General features: G+C 41.7%; 1 protein-coding gene across 2 annotated transcripts in view; it reads left to right on the top strand.

Annotated features, from left to right (window-relative positions):
• The window catches only part of PCDH11X (protocadherin 11 X-linked), a 1,041,521-nt gene that overhangs the window by 149,550 nt on the left and 876,316 nt on the right, over nucleotides 1–15,655 (top strand). For both annotated transcript variants that reach the window (XM_034780506.1, XM_034780507.1), the window contains exons 3-4: nucleotides 4,243–4,290; nucleotides 8,144–10,630. In XM_034780506.1, the coding sequence (XP_034636397.1) occupies nucleotides 4,243–4,290; nucleotides 8,144–10,630 (2,535 nt within the window). The remainder of the gene's footprint in view (nucleotides 1–4,242; nucleotides 4,291–8,143; nucleotides 10,631–15,655) is intronic.

The following is a 15,655-nucleotide window of genomic DNA, read 5'->3' on the forward strand; positions in this document are numbered from 1 at the left end:
ACATTGCTCAAACTCCTGGTCGTCCAATAACTCTAAAAATGTATTTAGAATCTCAAGGTGCCTTGTTCTGGTGGCCAAGGCAGAATGGGCTCTTTATTTAGCTCTTGTTGAGAGAGTACCCAGAATAGCTTTCTGCCTGACACTTCCTGAACCACAATTATGTGTTGGAAAGTGATATCCATGAAATGTGTAATCATGTATTTACAGATGATTGGTTCTTTGGTCCCTGTTAACCTTAACTGGCAAATGCATCAAATATATAATGCTGTGACATGTAGAATATGCTATCATAAAAATTCAAGTTTGTAATAAAATAAAGAACAATGAGATACCGAACGTAAGCCCCAAATCCTTTCTTCCCTGTATAAATCCTAGTGCCATTACAAAGAAGGGGAACATTGCTGGGACAGGAAACGTTTCTGGAACCCTCCTTCAGGCTGTGGAAAAATGGAAGCATTTAGAACAATGTTCAATCATATTCAATACCTTAAACTGTCAATCATGTACTTAATCAATCTCCTGTTCAGTAGAGTGTGTGTGTATGTCTCTCAACATATATAATGGGATGTGATGTGGAGGAGAATCCACTTTTCTAATTCTCCTGCCTACATTTGTTACCTGTCCCTGTTTTGGGGAAACTGTCCCTAAAAGAAGGATGATTTTGAATTTAAGGCCTTGGAGTGGTACTCAAGAGAGCGGGTTCAATTTCTGGATGTGCCACGGACTCTTTGCATGATGTTGGACAAGTGATGTACTCTCTCTTTCTATCTCAGGACCCCAGCTATAAAACAGGAGTAGTAATACTTCCTTACCTCAAAGTATTGTGGGGATACATTAATTAATGCTTGTGAGATAGTTGGCTGCTTTGGTGATGCACCTAGATAGGAGTCCATTTGAGCTAAGTTTGCAGAACCACTCAAGTGACTTTCAAATTATTTCATGTTGTCATGACGTTACATCCTGATGAGATGAAGCAATGTGCTGATACCACAGTACAAGCATCATAATAGTGTGATGCAGAGAATTTGTGTTGGAGGGGAAACTGTTAAAAGTGGCAGCCCTGGTAACCCAGGATAAGAGAGAGCTTGAAAAATACAAGATTTTAAGTATTGTTACACAAACTTAGGCTGTTACTGTATTGCCTACTTTGCTATAGAACAACTTGTAATATGGGAAGATACAGTTCATATACCAAAACTGGAACTCTGTCTTGTTAACCATCACTACGGCACCCCTAAACATGACTGGTGAAGAGAGATTTGTCAGGGTTTAGTTGGGCCATAAAACTGCTAATGGCACCTTCATGTCAGGACGACTGCACTGACATTTGTCGTCTTCAGTATAAAGCATAAATTTAAGGAAACTGCTAATATGTTTTGCTAAACTCATGTGTAAAGAACTTATATGAGGGCATGGAAGGCAATTATTCTGTGGGCTAGACCTTTTCCTGTTCACAATTTGGTCAAAGAACATTCATCAGCTTTCACAAGCTCAGGAAATATAAGACAGCTTTATGGATAAAATTGTCAGACTGTCAGAGAAGTCGAATCCAAAGGAGATTTGGGGAAATCAAGGTTGGGAAGAGTTCTGAAGAGAAAGGACAGACTGCCCTGGGGTGGTAAGGAACAGCAAGAGACATTACTCTCAGTCTTTCTGCAATAACATTAAATTTAGCTTCCCAAGCATTTCAGTGCTTGTGTATTCCTCCTAAACCTCCTTTTTGTTCAGATTACAATACTCTGGACCACTTACTGATTCTCTGCTGACTTGCCCATTGTATTTCTTACCTTTCTCTCCCTTTTGGAATAATGGTTCCTTATCTGTACTTTGTGCTGAGCCCCCGCCTAGTATTATGCTCGCTATCGATATAATGTAAGTAGTTAGGCTTTGAGTGTATGGATAGGAAAGCTTTGCTTGTGCTTTACAGGTAGGGTGGCTCTTTTAAACCATAAACTGAGACTGAGAAAAGCTTAGGCACTTGCGGCCAAGTTCATCGATAAATTTGTAGTCCACCAAATGGATTTTGCGCTTGGATTTTTCATATTCATACAGTTTAGGCAAGGAGCTGAACGTATTTACATACAAGTTCTTGTACAGGCATTTCATTTAGCTTAGATTTATGGAAATTCAGAACCCCCAAGTTCCACTTTGAGTTTTCGATTTGACTGTCTAAGCAAAATTCAGTTTAGACTGTTGTCATATGTCGCAGTATTTACATCAACATATGAAAACATATGAAACAGCAACTGTGCATAGTATTGATACAAAACCATGCATTTACCCAAGTTTACTTGAAACCGGGCCTCAGTTCTTTAACCTCAGCGGATGTTCTGACAAACCTTGCTTGGGTTTCTAGTTTATAATGGAACCCAACAGCAGGCAAATTTCCCGTGGATTTCTGTTTGTGTTGCAAATATTTCACAGATCTCTAATTTCAGTTTCTTCTTTGAGGCTATCTTGCTGTTTTTTAGTATGTGTACACCACACTCCTTCCACCCCCTCCCTCCCCCCGTTGCATACATTTAATGGAACCCAAGTCATACAGTATTGCCGAAAAGAGAGCGGAAAGTCGGTGTGCATTAAATGACAGAGAAGCGTAATGCAGCGCAATCGTTCAGATTGAATACAAATCTGAATCACACATTGTGACAGCAGACTGGAGACCTGGTATTCCTGTCATTAGAGCTGCGGCATTCATGCTACCATGCTTCTGAATGTGCTAGTATTTACTTATTATCTATAGTAACTCTGTATTTAGTGGGTTTAGCTTTGCTGTGGGTATTTACATGTTTCACATTCAAAGTGTCAAACTTGAAAGAAAAATGCATGCTTTTTAAAAACAAAATCTGAAAACTAATCTATCCCATTTTGCAGCTCCTGTATAATTTTGCATTAGAAATCTTGTGTCTGTGTTACTGTAATTCTTTCTTTTGGCTCATTCTTGACTGCACCTGCTGTGCTACAGTGTTCCATAGGAATTCTCTTGACAACAACAGAAAGTTGGGACCTACCTTGTATGTTCAACAGAACTGCAAGTGTTTCCTTCTTGGCTATACCTGAAATGTTCATCAGCCAGCAAACAGCTGAGCTATTTCGGGGGAGGGTTCTTAAAGCACTTTAGGATCATTTGGATGCAAGCTGCTTATATATTGAAGATTTTCTTATTAGAGTATTATTTTTGCAAATGACTTATCTGTTTAAAATAATTTTGTGCCAAGGAGTCAGGAAACATTATATCTGATTCACAGTTTGATGCCAGGATTATCTAACCACAAGTGTTTTGTATGGTAGGTTCCCTCATTTTAGGATGGTTAAACTGTATGGGCCCACTTGCTCATTGTATATTTTATTACCACTTTGAATATTTCTTATATACATTCTTTATAGATTTTGTCATTTGTACAATCTGCTAAATAGATTTAGGTCCTCAACCTGTTAAAATATGCTTAATTTTATGCACTGTGAGTAAATTGCCTTAAGTTAAACATGTCTGCAGATACAAGGCCTTCTTGCCAATGAGGGCCTGAATCTGTGAGGTGCTTAGCATTCTCCTTTAGTGAAATATAAGCACACCATGCACCTTACAGGATCTACCCCTTATTTGTTTATTACATGAACAAATACTCTCTGATGGTCTCAAAAATAATCACAAACACTGATTCCCTTTTAAAATCCAAAGTGCTATGCATCACACAGCATTGTACATTTTTAATGTGAATTTTTTTACCATAGTTGGGGGGGGGTTGGGGCTCTATTTATTTAAGAAGCCATTGTGGTCTATCAGTTTATCAGCATCCGATAGAGCTGTTACTGTCTATCCACTTATTGGTTCGCAAACTTAATTTTCTGAGTAGTCTTGGCCACGGCAGGCCATGTTAATGGTGCCTGCACTGACCCATGGCTTTGCTTTTCCAGTTCATCCAGTCAGTAATCTGCCAACCAAGAGCCCAATCATGCAAATATTTCCTGCTAGGTTTAGCTCTTACTCCAGAATCTGAATCCCACTGAGTTCAATGAGACAGCTTGTGATACTGCAGAATCGCATATGCCAGAAGCAAGTTTGTACAGGAATGGACCCTAGGAGCCCCCTCTTAAGTCCCAGAACGCTAGCCTGTTGTAGCACTGAAAGAGCTGTTGCACTTCACTGTGTTGAGTGTCCGTGTTTGAATAGTTGTGTATTTACAGGTTTACTTCAATGTTACACATTTTAAAAAACTTTCTAATTTTGTATTTACATGACAGCCCAAAACAGCACCGAAAAGGACATTTGGATCCATTACGAATGATCAGGTAAATACGGCAGGGAGTTCTTTCAACAAAAATACTGATTTGTAATTACAGGAACCTCTCAATGTAATGCATGACTCCAGTGTAGTGAATGGTCTTATATTGTAAGGAAGTAGAGTTTAAGCTGAAAATCTGGGCTGATACTATTGCTTAAGTGCATATCACTGTGCTGTTCTTTTGAGAGAGAGAGAGTGTCTCATGGTCTGACCCAGGAGCTCCTTAATGCTAATCCTGGCTCTGGAAAGAGAAGCTTCTTTTGCCTTGAATAGATGGGAGTTACAGTGCTTAGCATGTCTTAAAATGAAATAATTTAACTCTTCCTTTGTTACCCACATCAAAACATTGGGACAATACTTCCCAGTTTTAAGAGTACTGTTTGTAAAGCACTTTGAAGGTGAACAATACTTTATATGTGCTAACTTTCTATTAGATTTATATTATGAGCTAAATTCGGTTACCTTTGCTGCTGTTGAGCAGCACCAACACCAGGAATAATCCCACTGATGCAGTGGGACAGCTTGGTGAATAAGGGTGTCAGAATCTGGCCCTATGGGTGAAATCCTGACCTCTTGAAGTCAGTGCCAATGTTCCCATTAGCTTCAGTGGAGCCAGAATTTCATCCTCTGTGTTTGTTTGGTGAGAGTTAAAGCTGATAGCTCAGCCTGGATTATCATTCTTAACTCTAAATTTCTTTACTCATGGAGGAGTCGGTCAGAGCCTTATAGTTCCTTTTGTTGTTGAATGTTTCATCATTTTTCAAAGACTGTTTAAAGTGAGAGAGCTTTCCATCCTCACGATAGGTGTGTTAAAGTGTGTATTTAATGGAACAGTCCCTATTCTTATTTATTTCAACAATATGTACCATTAGGTTTGCTTGAATTGGTCTGTTTAAAAAAAAATTGCATTAATTGTCATTTTGACTGGCTTTACTGCCACTTATGTCAACAGATACAGATGCAGTGGCAGGGCCCGTGCCAGTGCACTAAAAATAGCTGTGTAGACATTGCTTTTATGTTCGGGCTTGGACTCTAACGTTCTGAAGCTGAAACTTCCACATTGTTATTTTCAGCACACCAGCACGAGACCTACTAGCAAAAGTCTGGCAACCAGGGCTGAGAGACTTGCTCTTGGCAGCCGTGTAGACATACCCTAATATAACAGGAATGTAATTTTCTATGTGTTGCTGTAGATCAGTTTAAAAATTACATAGAAGAGCAAGTTCTCTATTATATTTGGTATTTTTTTTAGAGTAATTTCTATAAAACTCTGTATTTAATTAATCCCTATTACATTCTATATGGTAGCAATTTTGCATAAAACATTTCGTTAAAATGCTGATATTTTCAGTAAAAATTCTAATTTGTGTTGGATTTTTTGCTGTTTCCCTAGCAGTTTACTGCTAGTGACAGGGAACTGAAGTTATATGTTTAAGCCAAAATCAGATGCTATAATGAAAAATGTGTCTCTTGTCATATGTGATAGTTAAAGAAAAGCTAAATTGGGTATGTAGTTTCATGAATTAAAAGTCTGTATATAGTGTTTGTTGTAGTTGCAGGAGCTAATGACAGAATAATCAATGCACATCTGTCAGCTTGTGTGCAAATAAAGAACTGAAGGAAAGCTGACTTTTTTTCCCCCCCACTCTTGCTAGGCTTTTCTGGAAATCAGTGTTGAAAGAGCAGTTTATTTAATTCAGCATTTTTGCAACAAATAAGAGCCTTAGTCCAAATTAAACAACTGCTAGCAAGGTTGCCTGCAGTAATCCACTCATGATAATCCTATCACTGAGGGAGAAGATTCACTTGTCTTTAATAAAGAGAAGGTTTGTCATGGGGTCACTGCTTTAGAAATTAACCCGTTTGGTTCATAGGATATAGAACTTGATTCGGACATGATTAGCAGGGTTGGTATCTTCACTCACCTTTCAGTGAAAAAGCAAGATCTACATTTGTTTTCATAACTTTTAAGATCTGTTTTCCAACCAGAGCTGATGTTTCATTTTTACGTCTGGTTAACGTTAGTTTAATTTACAACTAACAGTTGTCTTTGTAAATTTTATTGGCAGAATCTAGAGCCATGGAGAGATGATCTTTTAGCAATTTGTGTATAAATTAAAATGAATAAATAAAATGATAGCAGGCCCAATTCTGCCACCCTTACTCATGCTTACTAGGTGCTTGCTAAGTGAGTAAACTCAGGGCCGGCTCCAGGCACCAGCCCACCAAGCTTGTGCTTGGGGCAGCACCTGGAGAGAGGCGGCGCGGTGCAGTGCTCTGGCTCTGGCCACCGGGGAGAGCGGAGTCCCGGCCGGGCACTCTGCCCTCCCCCCCTGGCGCCCTCCCCCCGGCCGCTGGGGAGAGCGGAGCCCCGGCCGGGGCTCACCGCCCTCCCCCCGGGGCTCCGGCCGCCCTCCCCTGCCATGCTGGTGGGGGGGGGGGATGGCCGGAGGCTTTTTTGCCTGGGGTGGCAAAAAAGCCAGAGCCGGCCCTGAGTAGACTCATTAAAGCCAATGAAAATACTCATGCAGTAAGTTACTACTCAGTGTGAATAAGGGTGGTAGAACCAGTCCCATCATGACTATAGCAAGAGCTAGGTCAGCAGCCCGATTTCTGACTTTAAACATGACAGGCATAATGAGAGTTTAACGTTCTTAAAAAACAAATACATACATACACACATAAAATCCTAACTGTTCCCTGCCCCCCATCCTATCAGAGCCTCACTGAGCCCCCATTTTCACCCATGTTACACATCAATCTTCATTGCCTGCATTATGGCCCCATCCTTCTGGGGAGATAAGGTTGTCAGGATTCCCTTTGGAATCTGTCAACACCATTCTTCATCAGTCAGAGAGATTGCTATTGATCATTGCTAATCACTTCCTTCTCCTTGGGGGATGTTTATGCTCCCTTTGCAAGAGTCCCAGCATCTGTTGGCCCAGAGAGATATCAGCAGTGGGAACCAGACTCCAGTCTCCCACCTGCAGGACAGCACATTACTTTTAGACCACTCTGTCCATCCCATAGTTTGAGGAAAAGCTGTGTTTTCACAGTGTCTGCACATATAAATGCATTACTTGCTGTAAGAAAGGCATAAAGTGTTCAACAAACCCTATTACAGGATCTTATTACTCAAAGTGTAAATGTAATAGTCCAGTGATTATTATTCATAAGAAAAAACATCTTATTTTCACACTTGGAATGTATTTTTCACTGCAAATATGAAATACATAGTGATGAAAAGGGGAATAATTCTTCCTGATTTTCATGTATTTCTAATAACCTAACATGTCTCAGTTGTGACTGTGCCACTTGAATCGTAAATTATGTGGTAATCCCCTTTTCAATATGGTGTAGTTTTTCTTTTCTCTACACGGTACAGATTGTACCCTTGTCTTGCTCTGCTGAACTGGGGATTAAGTCCCCTTATCCTTTTGCTTGTCCTCCCCAAATCTCGGGTACAGGCTTGTTGTGGGGCACACCCTTAGCTCTGTGGATACTGCCCTTATGTGAGCATGGGGTCTGATGTAAGTTGAGCCTTGGCATCTCTTCCCTCTGCCCCCCCCTCCCCCCCGCCCCGCTAGGTGTAAAATAGGAAGTAAGCCATATGTTTTCAGGAGTTGCAGTAATTTGAGCTGGAGCTGTAAAAGGAACCTTGATGCTCTGAAACACCATTCCTGCTCAGGCCTGCTACTAGGGAGGCACAGGTACACACAGCTCTGTGCTAAAGGCTAACGGCTTAATCTAGCAGTATAAATACACCTATAAAGGTATTTTCATGGGATCCCCTGTAAAGATGTGTATCTGTTTGTAATATATTTTCATAATAAAATTGTTCCCCTTTCTGTGTCTTCTAGGGTCAAAATGTATTTGGACTTGATATAATTGAAACACCTGAGGGAGACAAATGGCCCCAGTTGATTGTCCAGCAGATCCTGGACAGGGAGCAGAAAGACACATATGTGATGAAGATTAAAGTTGAAGATGGTGGAACACCTCCCAGATCCAGTACAGCCATCCTACAAGTAACAGTTACTGATGTGAATGACAATCGCCCAGTCTTTAAGGAAAATGACATTGAAGTTAGCATTCCAGAAAATGCTCCAGTGGGCACCTCAGTTTCTCAGCTCCATGCCACTGATGCTGATCTGGGCTCAAATGCACAGATCCACTTCTTTTTCAGCAATCAGATCTCCAGTCTGGCCAAAAGGCTCTTTGCCTTAGATAACACCACTGGCCTCATCACAATTAAGGAACCACTGGACAGGGAGGAGTCACCCATACACAAGTTAACTGTTTTGGCAAGTGATGGCAGCTCAATTCCATCAAGAGCAACAGTGACAGTAAATATCACAGATATTAACGATAATGTCCCATCCATAGACACAAGATACATCATCAATCCAGTGAATGGGACTGTGCTCCTGTCTGAGAAAGCGCCGCTCAATACAAAAATTGCCCTGATTACAGTAATGGACAAGGATGCTGATCTGAATGGAAAAGTTACCTGCTTCACAGACCATGATGTCCCTTTTAGGTTAAAGCCAGTGTTTGATAATCAGTTTCTATTGGAGACTGCCACATTTCTAGACTATGAGGCTACGCGAGAATATGCTATTAAAATAGTGGCCTCTGATTCAGGGAAACCTCCCTTAAATCAGTCTGCAATGCTGCTGATCAAAATCAAAGATGAGAATGACAATGCCCCAGTTTTTACCCAGCCTGTCATAGGACTTTCCATTCCTGAGAACAATGCTCCTGGTACCCAGCTGACCAAGATCAGTGCCACAGATGCAGACAGTGGACGCAATGCTGAGATCAGTTATATGCTGGGTTCAGATGCACCCCCCATTTTCAACCTGGATCGCCGCACAGGAGTTCTGACAGCAGTGAGAAAGCTGGACAGGGAAAAGCAGGACAGGTACTCCTTCACTGTACTGGCTAAGGATAATGGGATGCCACCATTGCAGACCAATGCTACTGTGACACTATCAGTTCTGGACCAGAATGACAACAGCCCTGCTTTTACCCACAATGAATATAATTTCTATGTGCCAGAAAACCTGCCCATGTATGGCACAGTGGGGCTCATCACAGTTACTGACGCTGACTCTGGAGAGAATGCTGCAGTTACTCTCTCTATATTAAATGGCAGAGAGAATTTCATTATCGATCCACTTACTGGTGTAATAAGACCCAATATTACATTTGATAGAGAGCAACAAGGTTCTTACACTTTCCAGGTGAAGGCTGTCGATGGAGGAAGAGTGCAACGCTCTTCCACTGCCAAAGTGACCATAAATGTAGTTGACGTGAATGACAACAGACCGGTTTTTGTCATCCCTTCATCCAACTACTCCTATGACTTAATTCCCACAGCCACCAATCCAGGATCCGTGGTGACTAAAGTCTTTGCAGTTGACAATGATACAGGGATGAATGCAGAGCTCCGCTACAGCATTATAGGTGGGAACTCAAGAGGTTTGTTTACAATCGATCAGTTAACAGGCAACATTACTTTGAAAGAGAAGGTAATCACAGCAGATCATGGCTTACACAGGCTAGTGATAAAAGTCAATGATTTAGGACAGCCAGAGTCTCTCTATACCATAGCACTGGTGCATTTATTTGTGAATGAGACCATCACCAATGGTTCATACGTGCAGGAGCTGGTGCGCAGAAATATGGAAACACCAGTGGGCCAGAATGTTGGGGATGGTGAGATAACCCCACAGACCAATGACTATGTCAAAATCATCATTGCTATAATTGCAGGCACCATGACAGTCATCCTGGTCATTTTTGTCACTGCTCTGGTACGATGCCGCCAGACACCCCGGCACAAGGTTGTCCAAAAAAGCAAGCAGAGTGGGGAATGGGTCTCCCCAAACCAGGAGAACCGACAGATCAAGAAGAAGAAGAAGAAAAAGAAGCGCTCTCCTAAAAGCCTCCTTCTCAACTTTGTGACAATTGAAGAATCTAAGCCCGATGATCCAGCCCATGAGCATATAAATGGCACTTTAGACATTCCTGTAGAGCTTGAAGAACAGACTATGGGAAAATATAACTGGGCCACCACACCAACCACATTTAAGCCTGACAGCCCAGATTTAGCAAAGCATTACAAGTCTGCCTCTCCACAGCCCACCTTTCAAATTAAACCCGAGACTCCTGTACCCCCTAAGAAGCACCATGTCATTCAGGAACTGCCTCTGGATAACACCTTTGTGGTGGGTTGTGACTCGCTCTCCAAGTGCTCCTCAAGCAGCTCGGACCCTTATAGCGTCTCCGAATGCAGCTGTCAAGGTGGCTTCAAGACCCCAGGCCCCATCCACACCAGACAGGTAATACAAAGTTTCTAGCTGCTCATTCTCTTTCTCTGTCTGTATGTCTAAGCACTGCAGAATAACTTTGTCTATAAAGATTAAAAGCCTGAAAGTTCATGCTTGGCTGAGACATTGAAATGTAAACAGTTTGTGATTCATCAATGTTAAAAGGAGAAAATTAGAATAAAGTGACTCTTGGCTGTGGGAAAATTTAGTACTGAATGATTATATTAGGGGATATTCCTGTCTGTAGATGGCAGTATGGTACTTCCTGCATTAACATAGTATTTAGCTGTGCAGCTCTGTAAAACAAAGAGGGGTTGTAGCACTGTCCTCGCTAGTATTGTATGCTCAGGAATCTAAGTAATCTAGGCCAGGTGGAAAGCAATAAAGCTTTGCAGCATCTGATAAGTGGTTCTTAATGCTAATGGAGTCTAGAATTGGAGCCTTCATTTGGACCGAGCTGTACCTCAAGGTTTCTCAAAAGCAGGCAAGATTTTTTTTTCTACTGAGAGATTGAGTGCCATTTTCAGACTAGAAACATACCCTACCATGCAGGCTACTAAAAGCCGGCTGACTGACATAATCAACAATATAAAGCAGTAATGAAGCCAGTGGGAAAATTTAGAAGCATCACAAGCATTGCCCTCACTTTGTCACCTTCATGCCCAAGTACAGATCATAGAGACATTAGCTGCGGTACAGTTCAGAGCAGCAGTCATATGAATGAATTAAAAAGCCCTCAGATTAACAAGGAGTACAAAAATATAATGATAATTAAACACCCTGTTGCTTTATAAGACACTAATGAAAGGCCTATTAAAGCAATGGGAATCACATCAGAATTGAATCCAGATTCTGGAAAGCTGCATTAATGCATTTGTGATAAGGGTTTGTTATTTATCTGAGTTTTTTCTCCATCAGTAGCCTATCCTCAGTACAAAGAAAACTCCCATGCTTTTATTTGAGTTAGTCATGAGGTATCTATGCAGTAAAAGAAGTTAATAAAATATTTGTGGTGATAAGATGGGATTCACTTCAATTATTTCTATACAGGAACAGATCCTCAGCTAGGGTACATCTGTGTAGGCTTTAGTGGTGCTTTGACGATTTACCCTAGCTGAGGATCAGGTCCATAGGTTAGACTTACTTTTCGGTAGGCAATTTTGTTAACGGTATGGTGAAAATAAAGGGGGCCTGAAGAAATGTTCTCATTCAAACTGCATATCTACAGCATACAAAGATTGCCACTGCTTTTTCTTTTACTTTCTTTTTATTTTTAACACCAGTCTGTGAGGTAGACAAAATCCCTGCTCTGTACAAAGCATTATCTTTTGCTGAGCGACATTAACAGAAAATGGAATAGAAAAGGATTTCTTCATATTTCTAAGACAACAGAGACAATGGTGGGGGGGTTAATATCTTGTTAAAGATTTGAATGTCTTCTGTGAAAGCTATTTGAGTGAATTAATTTTGAATTTAAATTAGGCAATAGAAGACGTGTGTGTGATTTTACTTTGGAACTTGAAGGTTGTTTTCTCAGCACCTGTTGGGGCCTGATCCAGAGCCCACTGAAATCAATGGGAGTTTTTCTATTAAATTCAGGCCCCCTTGCCAGATTAAATTCTGGGAGCTGGGGAATGCTGATCAATCAACACCGCTTCCCACCAGCTTTGCCTCAGGCCCTGTGAGCTGAAAGCATCCACCATTACCTGCTCAAGGGCCTTGCATTCTGTCACCTTCCCCCCAGCAGACACAGCTAGGCCTGTGGCAACCTCTGGAACCATCCAACCATTTGCCCAAGAGGGCTGTTAGAAAAGAATGGAAGACAATTCCTTTGGCAGGGATGGGGGCAGGGAAATGTAGGTATTCTCTTTCACTGTGCTTCTAGCCTGTGTGGACTGATGTCCAAGCACTCCTTCCCCCCAATGGGGCAGAAAAGCACATTGCCTCTGGAGTATTCCTCACCCCTGAAATTATTTCGAGGCAATTCTGTGAATATTAATATAATGAGACATTAGCAGAAGATGGGATTATGGTATTGATTTTGTTTAAATCTGCAGTCCTGCTCCTTTAGACTTAATTTTGTTTGTGTCCTGTCAATGAACACCGAACTGGGAAAACTTTAACAACACATCGTACAAAGTCTTGTACATTCACTTGCAAATAGCATTTCCTTTAAACGTTGAAATTAATGCTCTCATTACTTAAGCAAAATATGAACGATTTTGTTAATGAACCTATATAAGTATTGAAACAAGAAAGGAGTTAACTCGACTGGCCTTTGTGTTGGATTTTATTACGTAAAGGGAATCATATTTTTAAGAAAAGTAAAGAGAACCAAATTAACTGTTGGTCTGCAGTTCTAATAGATAGTTTTAAACAGTCAGATTTGGTCCTAATAATGAAAGACTCTGTCTCTTATATACAGAATGGCCTCATTTCCATTTAAGAATGTGAATTGGATACAAGTGAGTGACTCAAGACCGGATAATTTGAAGTTTTCAGTTAGTTCTATTAGCCAGTGGAGAGACTAAAAAAAAAACTAAAAAAAAAACCTTAAAAAAAAAACTTTAAAAAAATTAAAGAAAAGCTTCTTATAGCACCACAGTACTTTAGTTGTCATGCTATTTACCCTTTTTCCAACCTCAGAGTTGAATGGCATGTTTGAGATTAATGCAACTGTTGCTTCATGCATTCACTGACTTTGCAGAAAGCGGTAGGCAGAGCTGAGTCCTGTTACATTAAAAACTCAAATGCTCTAGTGTTTAAAAATAAAGAATAAATGTTTCCAAATTGTGAACAAATGTGCTTTATCCCGGCACAGTAGTTATTGCAATGCATCAGTTTACAAACAAAAAGTTCTCTGAAGCATGACTAGAAAAGGAACAAGATTATTTATTCAGTTTTTCCTCCCAAATTTCAGGTTGCTGGGATAAATGGGTCTCTAATCAGAATTGTCTCTGGTTTTGTTTCTGCAAAACCAAGATATCACTCAGTTATTATGAAACAAATTTAGTTTGACCATCCTCATTTGATACAGAATTGAACTATCACTGAAAACATGTATATGGACCCACCAAAGCTTTAAAATTTGGCTCCTGGCCCATCTGTGCAAATAAAACCTGGTTTGGGTTTTGCAAAGCTAAAAAATGGTCCTTGATTCTGTGTTACTGCTTGGATTGGTCTAACTCAGTGCTCTTTATTATTTTTGAAGTGGGGGCCACTTTGGCAAAAAACCTTCAATGTGAGAGCCACATCAATCCGACACAGACAGTTGAACACACACCCGCCACAGACCGTTGAACACTCTGAGTTCTTTGTTGGTTGGTATGGTAATATTGCCGTTATTGGTAATATTGCTTGGGATGCAGAAGGGGGTACAGGGTGCTGGCTCTTGGAGGGGGCTCGTGGCTCGAGCAGGGGCTTGGGGTATAGGAGGGGGTGAGGGGTGCAAGCTCTGGGAGGGAATTTGGGTGCAGGAGGGGACTCCAGGCTGGGGCAGAGTGTTTGGATACAGGAGGGGATATGGGCTGCAGCTCCAGGAGGCGGTATGGAGTGCTGGCTCTGGAAGGGGGCTCCGGGCTGGGGCTTGGGGTGCAGGAGTGGGTATTGGGGGCTGGCTCTGGGAGGGGCTATGGGCTGGGGCAGGGACTTGGAGTGTAGGAGAGGGCATTGGGGGCTGGCTTCAGGAGGCTGCAGGTTGGGTAGTGGAAGAGCTATTTAGAACCTGCCCATTGAAGGGGACGGCACTTACTTCGGGTGGCCCCAGCCCCACGCCGCTCCTGGAAGGGGCCAACGCACCCCTTCAGCCCCTGGGGGGGGCACATGGTTCTGCATGCTGCCCCTCTCTGCAGGCACTGCCCCTGCAACTCCCATTGGCCACAGTTCCTTGTTCCCGGCCAATGGGAGCTGCGGGGGTGGTGCTTGCAGGCAGGAGCAGTGTGCGGAGACCTCTGCTCCCCCGCCCTCCACCCCCACCCTCCTGGAGCCGTGGGGGCATGCTGGCCGCTTCCGGGAGTGGCATGGGGCCAGGGCAGGCAGGGAGCCTGTCTTAGCTGTAGCCCCACTGCTGCTGGAGAGTGCAATCAACAGAGAGCCGCACTTAAGATCCTTGGGAGCCGCCACTGGCTCGCAGGCCTTAAATTGAAGAACACTGGTCTAACTGATCTATAACACGATGGAAAATCCTTGTAGTATTTGTTCTGATGAGATGTGCTGAATATATGTATATTTAGAGGGGAAAACACAGAAGAGAATGTTTGAATGTTTTTCATTAAAAAGCTGAGACACCTTGAGTGGCCAAAAGGAAAAGGAAATAAATAACATAACCAGCCCAAAGCTGCTACTGCTGAAGGAATCAGAGAGCTCAAGAGCAGCCAAAGGGCAATTACACCATGAACCACCAAAAGGGAAGGGAATGAGGATGTTACTGGAGAGGTCGAGAATGGCTGAAGAAGGAAAAGCATAATATATATGTAATACCTCTTATGTGTGTCTGAGGGGGGAGAGAGAGAATGATAATCCATATTATTTTTTAAAAAGTCATTTCACAGTAATTATTTAATCAATCCTAGTGGCCACAAATACATGGAAACTTATAGAATAGCAAGTATTCTTTTGTGAAGTATTAGAAATTAATGTGCTAAAGAAGCTTTTCAAAGTGATAGACTGTGAAGAGACTAATTGTTAGTAATAATGCAGTGTTTTCCAGGGTAGGACAATCAGGAATTTGTAAAATAGAGGTGACATTGAGTGTCTTCCAAATCATCAACTTTTTATTAGCCAACTTTGCTAGTCATGTCGGGGGCGGGGATATATTTGTGTGCTATAGAGCAAACTTCAACAGCAGAAGGATCAGGTTTTAAGTCAATAGGACTTTTGCCATTAAGCTTAGTGGGAGTAGAGTAAGACTTTTAATAAAATACCCTGATAAGGTTGCGCATGTATCCCATCTCTCTCCGCATTTGTCATTCTATACTCACAATAGGTAGTGAATAAACATAGGCAGAAAGAGGCAATATGAGTTGGCATATGGTTTGT

This window comes from Trachemys scripta, chromosome 9, assembly GCF_013100865.1.
Source record: "Trachemys scripta elegans isolate TJP31775 chromosome 9, CAS_Tse_1.0, whole genome shotgun sequence".
NCBI classification, from domain to species: domain Eukaryota; kingdom Metazoa; phylum Chordata; order Testudines; family Emydidae; genus Trachemys; species Trachemys scripta.